This window comes from Anastrepha ludens, chromosome 3 (genome assembly GCF_028408465.1).
Source record: "Anastrepha ludens isolate Willacy chromosome 3, idAnaLude1.1, whole genome shotgun sequence".
NCBI lineage: Eukaryota > Metazoa > Arthropoda > Insecta > Diptera > Tephritidae > Anastrepha > Anastrepha ludens.
This window is the reverse complement of record NC_071499.1, coordinates 100,515,768-100,529,422: the sequence shown is the minus strand read 5'-3', so window position 1 is coordinate 100,529,422 and position 13,655 is coordinate 100,515,768. Positions and strand designations below refer to the sequence as shown.

The 13,655-nt window shown below is 35.3% G+C and overlaps 1 protein-coding gene across 7 annotated transcripts in view; it reads left to right on the top strand.

Annotated features, from left to right (window-relative positions):
• LOC128858609 (small conductance calcium-activated potassium channel protein) overlaps positions 1-13,655 on the top strand; it is a 174,457-nt gene that overhangs the window by 30,292 nt on the left and 130,510 nt on the right. Inside the window, exon 3 of one of the 7 annotated variants that reach the window (XM_054095022.1) lies at positions 203-304. The exons of the other annotated variants lie outside the window; for them this stretch is intronic. Coding sequence (XP_053950997.1) covers positions 203-304 — 102 coding nt within the window. The remainder of the gene's footprint in view (positions 1-202; positions 305-13,655) is intronic. 7 annotated transcript variants of the gene reach the window in all.

Below are 13,655 nucleotides of genomic sequence, written 5' to 3'. Positions count from 1 at the left end.
ATATATTGTTTGATTTTAAGGTCTATTTAACTTAAAAAAATTAAATATATTTTTTAGTAATAAATTTAAAAGATAGTGTTTATTATTAAACCATCTGCATAATATGGTTTAGTGAACTCATTTCATTTATAACTTTAACTATACACCTATACCTCGTATACTGATGCATTAGATTTTAATCTTACTCAAAATTTTCCTCTAGGGTGTTCTTCTAATGCCCCGAACATTGTCCGAGAGCCGAAAATTGCGCCTCAGAAGAGCTTTTACAGAGGCAACTAATGAATCACTGCAATGCTCTAAAATGGTATTTAAACTATTTTTACAACTTCCGATAAATTTTTCACGAATTCTGATTTAGTTAGAAGAGCCCAATGTATGCCTGCTTTATCAAAATGCACCGTTAAGCTAGATTAATTATTTAATTGTTAAAATGTGTAGCTACTTGCAACAGAATAGTTGACACATAAATACATACATAGTATTCCTAGTTAAAAGAACTCCTCAAATCTCACTGTTAAGAGCACTGTATTAATAAATTGTATTCAACTGTAACTGCTTCCCCCTTGATCATATTTTAAACACACTGTTTAATATTTTCATTTGCGCTGCCTTCACTGCTAGATTCGTTCCCTGCTTAAACAGTAACTGTACCTGTACCCGCATGTTTATAACTATACCTATTTTAATAAAAAAATGTGATATGTAACTATTTATTTACTTAATTAAAATTAGGTACCACATTAAAGCCGATATACGATGCATTTAAGCGTTACAACCAGGGCTTCAGAACGGAGCTGAGCAAAGGGGCAAGAAGTAAAAAATACATCTGCTTCTTAGCTCCGTAAGCGAAAAATTTCAACAAATTCTTTGAGTTTTTATATATGACATATTTTTCATTGCAATAACCAGTCTAAAACTATGTTGCGAAAAAAAATTCTCTTTTACAAAGTTAGCTTGGTACAAACAAGTTTTCAGATATCGATGCTATGATAAGGAACTCATTGATGTTGAAAATACATGGGTTAAAAAACATCGCTGTTTTGAAAACAAATTTTACTGAATACAGAAAGACTGTGCATTACATTACGTTACAGTGTAAATTTCCCTAAAATTATGTCTCACATAATATTCACAAAAGGGAATTTTTATTTAAAAAAACTTTCTTTACTTCGAAAATAAAACTAGTAAATCATTTGTTTATAAAAGAATTGTATTTCATAATATGCGATCTGAGTCAAAATGAGACAGAGTTATTTTTACAATGCTTTTCATTATGACTCAATTATTGAAGGTTTGCTCAATTGTGACATTCGAGTATTGACACTCCCTTAAAAAAGTTGCAATTAAAAAGGGTGAAAAAGTGGAAAAAATTAGATCTCTTTTGATAAAAATTGTAGCAAACAAGTGTATTTTATTTAAACGGAAACAAACTTGCGACCGCTTTGAAAATAAATTTAAGTTAATGTATGTATGTAAATAACTTATTTTATGGATAACACTGTGTGACAAAAAAAAAAAAAATTAAATATACTTTTATGGAGACCTAGCACAACTTGTGGCTATAGAAAAACTAAAAAAAATGGTATAGGAGAAATTTCCAATACACCCCCAAAATCTCATTTTATGGCCATAAAACCGTTTTTCAGTAGGTTGATGTGAAGAATAACTCCTAACTTCGCCAATTTCCATCCGATTTCGAATTTGCTTTTTAGTTCGAAAGAACAAAAACAAGCCTTTTTGACAGTGTGTTGACAATTTTTCTGAAATGACAACTGACGAGACTGTAGACGGAAGTATTTGGATTTTTTTTTATTTTTTCAACTTTGACATAATTTTTACGATATTATCCGATATTGAGGATTTCTTTTAGTACACTACTGTTATAGTAAATTTAATTTTGCGTCGAATGAGCTATATTTGACTGTAATTGAATTAAAATTAATAGAGTTGTGTGGGTTTTAAGACTTTTTCTTTTTTTTTACTACGAGATTTGGTATGCGTTTCGAAGCATGAAAATTATAACAAGTGTCATTATAAACACATAATATTTATTAGAGTATTGTGCAGTGCAGCACTGTACGGTATGGTACGGTGCGGTACGGTGCAGTACACAACGGAACTGGTTCCAAACTTAAAACGGCCCTTTGGAGTTTAGTATACTACGGTACATTTGTCATTCTCTTCATCAGTTTTGAGTACTTCTCTGTAAGAAATTCGATCATCATCATTCATCTGAAGTCGTCATCAACTAAATTCCATTGTTTAAATCGAGAAGCGAGCGTTTCAGATTGTCTTCCCGATAGAGAAGACGGAAAGTACTCTTCATCATCAGGTTTATTGTTATCAGTTCGATCATCATCAGCAATGAGTTGAACTTCCTTCAGTTCATGACCTGCAGTTGAGTCAATCATATCGTCCAAGACTACGGGGTTCTTAACAGTTGCAACATCAGCATACTTTATGTGCTTTCGAGTTTTATAATGATGACCGTTTACGTCCGTTTTACAAAAATAACAATCATCTGGTTTATGATAAGGCTGATGATGCCACATCATCGGAGAATATTGAGAAATTCGACTTTTCTGGCAACGTTTTGATTTATATCTCTTAAATTTCAATGAAACAAACAATAAAACTTTGACGTTTTAATAAGGTTAAATTATAATAACAAACTTCTTTTGTTAATCAATGTACAGTGTGAACTTTGGTACACTTGGGAGCTTTTTCATATTTCTATTGAAAAAAAAGTGCTATAATATGCCAGATATTTTCGTAAGTTCTAACCAGTTCTGTTGTATGCAGTACAGTGTACTCTTATGTATACATATACACTCCAATAAATATTACGTATCTATAATAACGCATCAAAACACGTCCTTATTCCCATTTAGCGTAAGCTATACCTACATACCAAATTAGTAAAAAATAAAATAAAATCTTAAAACTCAAACAACTCTATTAATTTTAATTCAATTACGGTCAAATGTAGCTTATTTGACGCAAAATTAAATTTACTATAACAGTAGAGTACTAAAAAAAATCCTCAATATCGGATAATATCGTAAAAATTATGTCAAAGTTGAAAAAATAAAAAAATTCCAAATACTTCCGTCTACAGTCTCGTCAGTTGTAATTTCAGGAAAAATGTCAACACACTGTCAAAAAGGCTTGTTTTTGTTCTTTCGAACTAAAAAAGCAAATTCGAAATCGGATGGAAATTGGCGAAGTTAGGAGTTATTCTTCACATCAACCTACTGAAAAACGGTTTTATGGCCATAAAATGAGATTTTGGGGGTGTATTGGAAATTTCTCCTATACCATTTTTCTTAGTTTTACTATACCTACAAGTTGAACTAGGTCTCCATAAAAGTATAATTTCACTGTCGCACAGTGTAATATATCACACTTATGTATATATTTATGTGTATAATTAAATATATGATACAAATAGAAGTTATTAGCGAAAATTAGCAAATGTGATATTAAAACAAAAATTTTTTTAATTTAATCCAAGAACTATATTTTGTGAATTACTTTTACAAAGTTTCGCCAATATGAAGCTATTATGCTAGCTAAGAAAAAAAAATTCTTTCAGAGAAGATGCATTTAATTGACTGAAAATAAATTTTCGCACTATTTTCCCTCTTTTAGCTTAGTTAATATTAAATAAATAAATAAAAATCACGTCATCCTCAAACATACCAATACAAACCACTGAGCGACTAGTTGCTGATGAGCACACCATTTTGAAAACGAAATGTTTTTTCTACAAATATTACTTTTTCTCCACTTCTAATCAAAATATCTAGAGTTCGTGTTAAGCTAACCTCTTGAACAGAAATGCAGCGGATAGCGGGTAACAGGTTGACGTGTGCCCGCATCACAAAATGCGTCAGCTGATCACAACCCGTCAATCCGTTACACACTATCCTGCTGTAATTCTGTTCCGTGCCTAAGCGAGCCAACTCTCCTCATGTATAGGCTGCAATAAAGTATTCTGTAAATAGTTATTCAGTCGGCTTTTACGCTTCGATTTAATTTTCCGTAACATCATTCGATCATTTCCAACAACCATAGGCGATGTTGAATAAACCGAAAAAAAAAAACGCCACCGGGCCGAATATGAGCACTAAGTGACCACAACAGTTCCATAGATTGTTCCAATGCTTTTCTAGTTCGAATTTATTTTTAACACCTTTTTGTGTTCGAGCAACTGCTTACATTTTAAAAAACTATATTCTCTGCTGGGTACAAACAATGTCCCGACTATATATAGGTAAATGTGTATGCACATGTAAACAGAGATTCCAGGCATAATTCATCCACTAGCCCAATCAGAGAATGTAATTCCATTAACATTCTCTGGCCCAATGCCTCTCTCGTTGCTTTTAGTAAAAGTGCTTTCGTTTTGAAAGCTTTTTCAGAATGAACAAGAGAATTTGTAACCGAGTGTCAATATATAAGTGGGTTATTTATCGAAGCTTTTCTACTTCATTAAGGCTAACTAACTGTAGGTGTCACTACCATAAATGTTGTAAATATCATGGTTTCTATGTATTTACGTGCATACATTTACAGCGGCGAGTATAACGCATATTTTTTGTTTTCATATTTACATTGTTTTTCGAGTTAAAATTTCTTAATTTTTTTGATATTGTTCACGCTTTAAGCGTACGAACTTTCAAACTTAAAAAATGTAGAAAATTTCAACAAATTTCCATCTATTTGAATGTCGATTTTTATAAAATGTTTGAGTATGCATGGGAGGGTAACATGACTCATGAAATTTAAGCGCCTAAAAATCGCGTTGATTTTTATAAATTGCCTTTGTTATAGAAAAACCCGCAAGAGCCGTAGCAAGTAAAAATTATGAAAGAAATTTATTTTAGAAACATTGTAAAAATTTAAAAAATAGCTGCGTAAATTTGAAGCTTCTAGAAAATCCCGTTGATTTTCTTAAATGTTTCTCCAAACTTGTATGAGGAATGCGCGAAATTTTTTATATACGGAGAAAATGCGAAACAGCTTCAGAGAAAAAAATTATCAAGAATCAATGAACATTTTATGCGACTTCTAACTTTCAATTTGTTGTGCTAACATTTAATGGGCCATAAAACTGCGTATACAATTTTTTTTTTTAATTCTGATTAGAAATTTTGATGAAAACTTGTCGAGTTTATAAAAATCGTGTATTAAGTTTGAAATTTGGTTAATATGGTCTTTATAAAAATACAAAAACATTATTTAAACTGAAAAGTAAATAAATAAATAGTAAAACTTGTCAAAATGTTGAGGTGCTATATTTATTCGCGGGCTGTATGTGCACGTACTCGTATGTACATATAAGAGTAGATGTGCAGATATGTTTTCATATTTACATTGTTTTCCGAGTTGAAATTTCTTAATTTTTTTGATATTGTTCACGCTTTAAGCGTACGATTCCTCCGTCGTGCAAACAGCAGCAATCAATGCATTTTTTGCTGATGAGTCGCCTCTCAGTTAATGTCGCTTCACATGCGACAATTTTGCTTATTCAAAAAGCCACTGAGTTAGAAATATGATTTTGGTAATAAATTTCTACAATTTGTAAGCGCTGCTCGTATTTAAGTCTTTTCTTGGTAGTTTGACAGAGCATACTGAACCACAATGTACTCGTATTTACTTGGACAGTTGATACGAGAGATACGAGTATTGCTATCGGAATACGGCGAAAAAATATCCGTTAAATACACATGCATATACATTTCTTAGCAGTTTGGCTGAATGCTCGTGTCTTCTTGTTTTTACTTCTAGAAAATTCGTGCTCCTTTTATTGAATGTTTACGCTGACATTGTAAATATCATTAATAAAATGGCATGTAAATTATTAAACGCTCATCGAATCAATTACGTAAACAGAAATTTAGCTTGCAATGCACGAAATCTGTGAAAAATGAATAAAAGCTACTAAGCATGAATTGAGTAAAATAACATTAGTAAGAAAAAAAAACATATTCCATTAACATCTAAAGAAAAATGTTCACGCACTCACGACCAGTAACGTAAAAATAATACTTATGTACATATTATGAGATTGCAACCTTGTTGACATTTTTGTTCTTTGCGGTTTCTCAGTCAAATTTCAAACAGACAAATTGTTATTAAAAATAAATTGAAATGAAGTCAAAATATGTATGTATATTATTAAACACAATTTCCTCAATTTTTCAAAATTTGAAAAGCGAATTGATACGGCGGCCGCCGTAGCCGAATGGGTTGGTGCGTGACTAACATTCGGAATTCCTAGAGAACGTAGGTTAGAATCTCGGTGAAACACTAAAATGAAGAAATAGCGGTTGCCCCGCGGCAGGTAATGGCAAATGTCCGAGTGTATTTCTGCCATGAAAAAAATATCTGCCGCTCGGAGTCGGCTTGAAACTGTAGGTCCCTCCAATTGTGCCAATTATATGTTAGAATTTCTAATCAATAAACCCTTTTTTAAAGTTATGTGTATTAAAAATTTATAAAAATATAATTCAGAAATTTAGAAATTTTTCAGGTATAGTGACACATATATTAAGTTTTTTTAGTTAAAAACATGCGTATATATGTATAGACAAACACATGCTTATTTGTGTATTTTCCATTTTATTCTTTTGGGTTATTATCTAAATAATTTGAGAAATGTGCCCTTAAAACTGAGCAAGTATTACTGGACTTGCAAGCCTAAACGTGGCAAATGACTAGTACTTCATAGGAATATACCCGCTAGAAGGTGTTGTGGTCCAAATGTTCCGGAAAATCGTATATGGTTTCATAATCACAATATAAATCTCGCAACAAAACGCCAGTCTTCAATACCTATTTTTTGTATTTTTCTTTCATTTATTATAAAGGTATTATCTAACAAAAATGGTATAAGCCCAAATATTAAAATTTATACAAAAATTAGAAAAATATGGTAATTATTATGTGGAAAAAATGCGCAACATCGCCGAGGAAAAAAAATTATAAAAAATCAACGGGATTTTTAGCAGTTTCAAATTCGCTCTCTATTATAATAAAATTTAATAATATATAAAACTGCGTACTGAAAGCATTATTAGAAATTCTAATTAAAAACCATGGAATTGTAATGGAAAATTTGTGAAGTTTTTCTCATCATAACATAGTATAAAACAAAGTCTTAACGTTGGTTTGAAAAGTGAACACAAAAAGACGCCTTTTTTACGGGTTTTCTCAAAAAATTAAATTATGATTATGTGATTACCATTCGGAATTCACAGAGAGGTCGTTGGTTCGAATCTCGGTGAAAGCAAAATTAATAAAAACATTTTTATAATAGCGGTCGCCCCTCGGCAGGCAATGGCAAACCTCCGAGTGTATTTCTGCCATGAAAAAGCTCCTCATAAAAATATCTGCCGTTCGGAGTCGGCTTGAAAGTGTAGGTCCCTCCATTTTGTGGAACAACATCAAGACGCACACCACAAATAGGAGGAGGAGCTCGGCCAAACACCTAACAGAAGTGCACGCGCCAATTATTTATTTATTTTTTTTAATCAAGGTAGTTGACTGTATGGCTAGTTTTAGTTGGACAAATTTGTCCAAGCCCGTGCAATCAAAAAAAAGGGAAAAAATTTCGGAAATGTTTGTGTCGCCCTTTGACTGACGATTACAAAACAACCGTTAAATAAAAAAAATTTCTTAAAGATCTTAAAACTAGAAATTTAAAGCTTCTAAATGATTTTTGTCGAAACTCCGTGCGCCCATTTTTCACCGAGATACAGCTTTTCTAAAATCACTAAGAAATTTAGGAAATTTTACTGCTCCCTTAATTTTTGTGTGAAGTGTATTTGAAATAAAAAGGAGGTTGTCTGTAAAGTCGGTTTACTGACGATAGTTTAACGTGACAACGTCATAAGAAAATACTGATGTAAGGGTTGCAATTTTCAAAACAAAATTTTAATTTTATTTGTTTGATAGATATTTTGTATGGATATAGAGGAGGAGGTAAATGGAATTGCAATGGAATAGGTCAAGTTACATTTACACAAACGTGAAAAATGACGAAACATTTATCAAATTCAAGAAAGATATGTTCAATTTCGATTGTGCATCAGACGTTAATAAGCCAACAACAGTAAGAGGCACCATCATCGATTTGCCTTTTTCAAGACACTTTACACTCGAAACACTCCCTTTCATTTCCTACTTTTTCTATCATCGTCCTATTCTCAACAGAGAGATGGTTCATTACCATGCACACGGGAAGAAGGATATGAAAATACAAGCATGTGAATTTATATACAAATGCGCATATACATACATATATATGCTCACTGAAGTAGGACAGAGCCATACATTTTTTCCTTCATATATAATAAAAAAATGTATAATAATAACATTAAAACAACAGGTATGATTAACAAACTTGATTTTATTTTAAATTCTTCAAGTAAATCAAATTAATAATAATCAATAAGAAGGCATATGCAAATACAAATACGTGAATTTATATATGTACATATGCGCATATACATACATATATACGCTCACTTAAGTAGGAGAGAGCAAGATGTCGAACGTTGCCGTTCGTTTGCTTTGTCGTTCGTTCCGCGCTTTCGCTTGCAGTTCATTCAAGATAACGACAATGAGCAAGGTAACGACAAATGAGCAAGGTAACGACAAACGAGCAAGGTAACGAAACATTTTTTCGTGCGTGCAGCCGGCTAAATCGAATTATAAGACGTTATCACGTCAAAAAGTTATTTAATAAATATGAATATGGATTTGAATATTGAATATTGTGATGCGGCTCTCGTACACCTTCCGTACACGTCCGTACGCTTTCGCGGTATCTTTCAACTAACTCTTCTGTGTCGTTGACACTATGTCAGTAGTGTGTGAACATTGCTTGGCATTGAAATTCAAAGACGAATCGAAAAGGATGTGTTGCTTACAAGGAAAAGTCAACTTAGAAGAAATTCTCCCTCCACCTGAACCCCTTCACTCTCTTCTAACGGTGATCATCAGAAATCCAAACAAATCATGCCATTATAAGAACGCAAATGACCTCTTTTAAGAGTAAGCAAGACGTTGAGCGTGGGTTTGTGCCTACATTTAAAATTTAAGGACCACATCGACCCGATGATCACAAATATCTGCACATATACAATATTTTATTGCAGATCCAGATACACAAGCATCTACGCACAGCCAATTGGTAGAGATTTGATTAGATCTCTCCAAGATATGTTACATTCTCATAATTGCTACATACAGTCTTTCAAAACGGCGATTGACAGTGTTCCAGCCGATACTCCTGACTTTAATGTCGTAATCCATTCAAATAAAGATCCAGTTGGAGAACACATGGGACGATACAATGCGCCTTCCACGAGTGAAGTAGCAATGGTGATATCTGGACAGCAATTTGACAAAAGAGATATTGTATTGAGAAGAAGAAAAAATTTCAGAGTTACACAGATCTTATGACAGCTTACAATATCCTTTGATGCTATGTCGTGGCAAAAATGGTTATGCAATTAATATTTCTCAAGTTGACCCAATCGGTGGTACACCTCTGCGTAAAACATTGTGATGTATAATGACAAGACGTAACAATTTCAGCACTTTGCTTAGATATGGAATGTTAACAAACCTATACTTGGTAGATCAATATGCGAAAATTGAATCCGAGAGATTGGCCTACATCCGTAATAATCAAACTAAATTCAGAGCCGAAAACTACGTTTATCTTCAGGATGCTTTACATGCGAATGAGCACCGCAACGGCATTGGGCAGTCGGTTATACTACCTTCATCATTCACAGGTGGACCTCGATAATTACACGAAAAATCGCAAGACGCCATGGCTTACGTCAGAAGTTACGGCAAACCTGATTTATTTATAACTACAACATGTAACCCCAAATTGGTCGGAAATCAAAGAAAATATTAACACCAATTTAACTCCACAAGACAGATACGATATAGTTAACAGAGTATTTCATTTAAAAGTACAGAAACTCCTGCCCCTCTCATATATTCGGTCCGCCGCGCTGTCATATGTACACAATAGAATGGCAGAAACGTGGCTTACCACATGTACACCTGCTGGTGAACAAAATTAGACCAAACCAAATTGACAGGGCTATTTCAGCTGAATTACCGGATAAAGCTGAAGATCCTATCATGTACGAAATCGTAAAGAAACATATGGTACACGGCCCTTGCGGGATTTTAAACCCAAATTCTCCATGTATGCGATATTCTAAATGCAGCATAAAATTTCCGAAGTCGTTCCAAACTCAAACAAGTACTATCGATGACGGATATCCCAAATATCGTCGTCGATCGCCAGAACAAGGTGGGCAAAATGTTACCGTCCGAAACCATGAAACATCAAGCCACTTTCAGCATACAATCACCAAATGAAGTGGAAATATATCAGTCTGTATGTTACATCTGCAGCTCTGGAGCTATATGGAGGATTCTATCATTTGAAGTGCACGACCGGGCTTCCACAATTGTCCACCTTGCAATTAATTTAGAAAATGGACATACTCTTTGTCACTTGTCACTTTGTCATTTCACTGAGAATAATATACAAGAAGTTGTTAATAACCCTCGGGATATAATATTGACAGCATTCTTCAAGTTATGTGCTCAAGATGATTTCGCGAAAACACTGACATATGACATAGTTCCAAGTTACTATACATGGAACCAGTCTAAAACTTTTCAACGGCTAAAACAAAGTAATGCGGTTGATGGTTTCCCCGGAGTGAAAAAACGAATGCTCGTAGCAGAGCCTACGTGATTCATCCCAACAACAGTGAATGCTTGTTACTGCATATTGTAATGGGCCCGACATCCTTTGCACACCTAAGAACTGTACAACGTGTTGTTTACAATACTTATCAAGCAGCACGGAAAGCTATGGGGCTCTTGGAAGGCGATTCTCATTGGGAAAACACATTATTAGGAGCAGCTTTTTGTAGTTCAGCTACTTCAGTAAGATAATTATTTGCCGTCATAGTAGTGTTTTGTCAAGTAACTGATTCTGTTAATATATGGAATAAATTTCAATAAACTATGGCCTGTGATATTCTGATTCGACGACGGCGAGAGTTAAACTCAGATGATGTACAATATGATTAAAACATATTTGACGAAGAGATATCATATTTGAATTGAACAAAGTAGTGCAATTACTTTCGGGTAATTCGATCAAGGATTTTGGGCTGCCGATGCCAGCTAATACTACTAACTCAGATTTATCTAACAGTGCCGAATACGCAAGAGAAACTTCATACGATCAAACGAGACTTTTACAAAGTATAGCTCAAGATGAGCCACGATTAAACATCGATCAGAAAAAAGTATTCACTGCATTACTATCAACAAATGATAAAAATGAAGGGAATTTTTTTTCCTTGATACCCCAGGAGGTACAGGAAAAACATTTTAATCAATCTGCTTTTTAAGAAAAGTGAGATCTACCGGAAAATTGCATTAGCTGTTGCGTCATCTGGCATTGCCGCTACGCTTTTGGAAGGATGCCGAACCGCACACTCTACATTCAAGCTCCCGCTGAAAATCGCCACCGATGTTTACAACAGCGTCTGTAGTGTTTCTAAATAGAGCAATACAGGAAAATTGATGCGTGATTGCTCATTGATAGTCTGGGACGAAGCTGCCATGTCAAACAAGCCTTCTGTGGAAGCACTGGATAAGACAATGCGCGATTTGCGCAACAAAACCTATGGGTGGATGTACAATCCTGTTCTCAGGAGATTTCCGTCAAATCTTACCAGTTTTGACTAGAGGAACACGTGCTGACGAAATAAATGATTCCCTAAAAAGATCTAACCTTTAGCAACATGTCAATAAATTATGGCTTAAAACTGATATGAGGGTTTCGTCATCTTCACGTGAGAACAGGCTATTTCCAGAGATTCTCCACAAATGGAGGTGTTTCAAGCCGACTCCGAACGGCAGATATTTTTTATTAGGAGCGTTTTCATGGCAGAAATACACTCGGAGGGGCGACTGGTATTATTTTACTTATACACAACTTTTCGCTCATTTTGATTTTGATAGAGACGCCACTCCTTATCAGTTTGAATAAATAGAAGGCGATACCTGTTGAGGGTTAGTTAACCTAAGTTTGTGAATACAGAATCTGTGCGGAAAACACCCAATGGAAACAATTACCTGACGAAAGAATTCCCGATACCGTCTTTGGGCCTACCTGTTCTACTGTACTAGCATCAAAATCAAACACAGTGCAATCCAAAATACTTAAATCAATATCAGTAGTGCCACGATACGTCAAAAACTCGAACATACACAGAGATTTCCAAATATCTACAATAAATGAAGAAACAAAAAAGATATATAGGTATATACGTATATACGTATGTATTACTGCCTTTTTGGATATTTGGCCGAGCTACTCCCCCGATGTGGCGTGCGTTTTAATGTTGGTGTTTGGTGTACGCGGTTTCGTAAAATTTTATTTGGACATGTGTGTAATAAATATTTGGAAAAATGCTTTCACTTTTCATTGTATACTTACTTACTTAGGTGGCCATAACAACCCGTTACCGAGTTACGGCCGACCTCACTAGCTCTCTCCAGGCGCCTCTGCTCCGCGCGCGCCTTCTCGAATTCTGTACACCTAGCGAGCACAGGGTTTCCTCCACTTGGTCTTTCCACCGGAGCAATGGTCTTCCTCTGCGTCGGCTCCCTTGGACTTCGCCTTCGAACACCTTCTTTGCTGGAGCTTTTTCATTCATACAGCTCGTGGTTCATTCTTGAACAGGAGTTTTCGCCAACGTGCACAGGACCGAAGATCTTACGAAGAACTTTTCTCTCGAACACGCCAAGAGCGGTTGCATCGCTTTGTGACACTACCCATGCCTCTGCGCCATAAAGTACCACGGGTATGATGAGCGTCTTGTAAAGTGCCAGTTTGGTCGTGCGAGAGAGGGCTCGACTACTCAATTGCTTACTTAGCCCTTAATAACACCTATTAGCAAGAGTGATTCTCGTGATGATTCCTTTTCGATAGCAGAAAACGCTGCGGTGACATCTCGCTTACAGCGGCCGATAATGTCAATGTCATCGGCGTAAGCAAGGAGCTGGACACATTTGTAGAAAATAGTGCCATTACGATGCACACCTGCTTTTCGGAGCACCCCTTCCATCACGAAGTTGAAGAGGTTGCATGGCAGTGGATCGCCTTGTCAGAAACCTCGAACGGCACTGAATGGCTCGGAGAGGTCATTTCCTACCTTGACGGAGCTGGTTGTGTTGCTCAACGTCATTCTGCAAAGCCCTATGAGCTTCGCTGGTATACCGAACTCAGACATGGTGGCGTACAGGCAATCCCTTATCGGGCTATCGAACGCAGCTTTATAGTCGACAAAGAGATGATGGGAGTCGACTTGCTTTTCACGGGTCTTTTCCAGGATTTGGCGTAATGTGAAAATCTAGTCGATGTATTGGCAAACGGCTTAATTCTTCCACATAGGACGCTAGACAGGACCTTGTAAGCGATGGTTAGAAGACTGATACCCCGGTAGTTGGTGCAGAACGTCGGGTCACCCTTCTTCAGTACAGGACAAAGAACACTGAGATTCCAATCGCCGGGCATGCTTTCTGCTAGC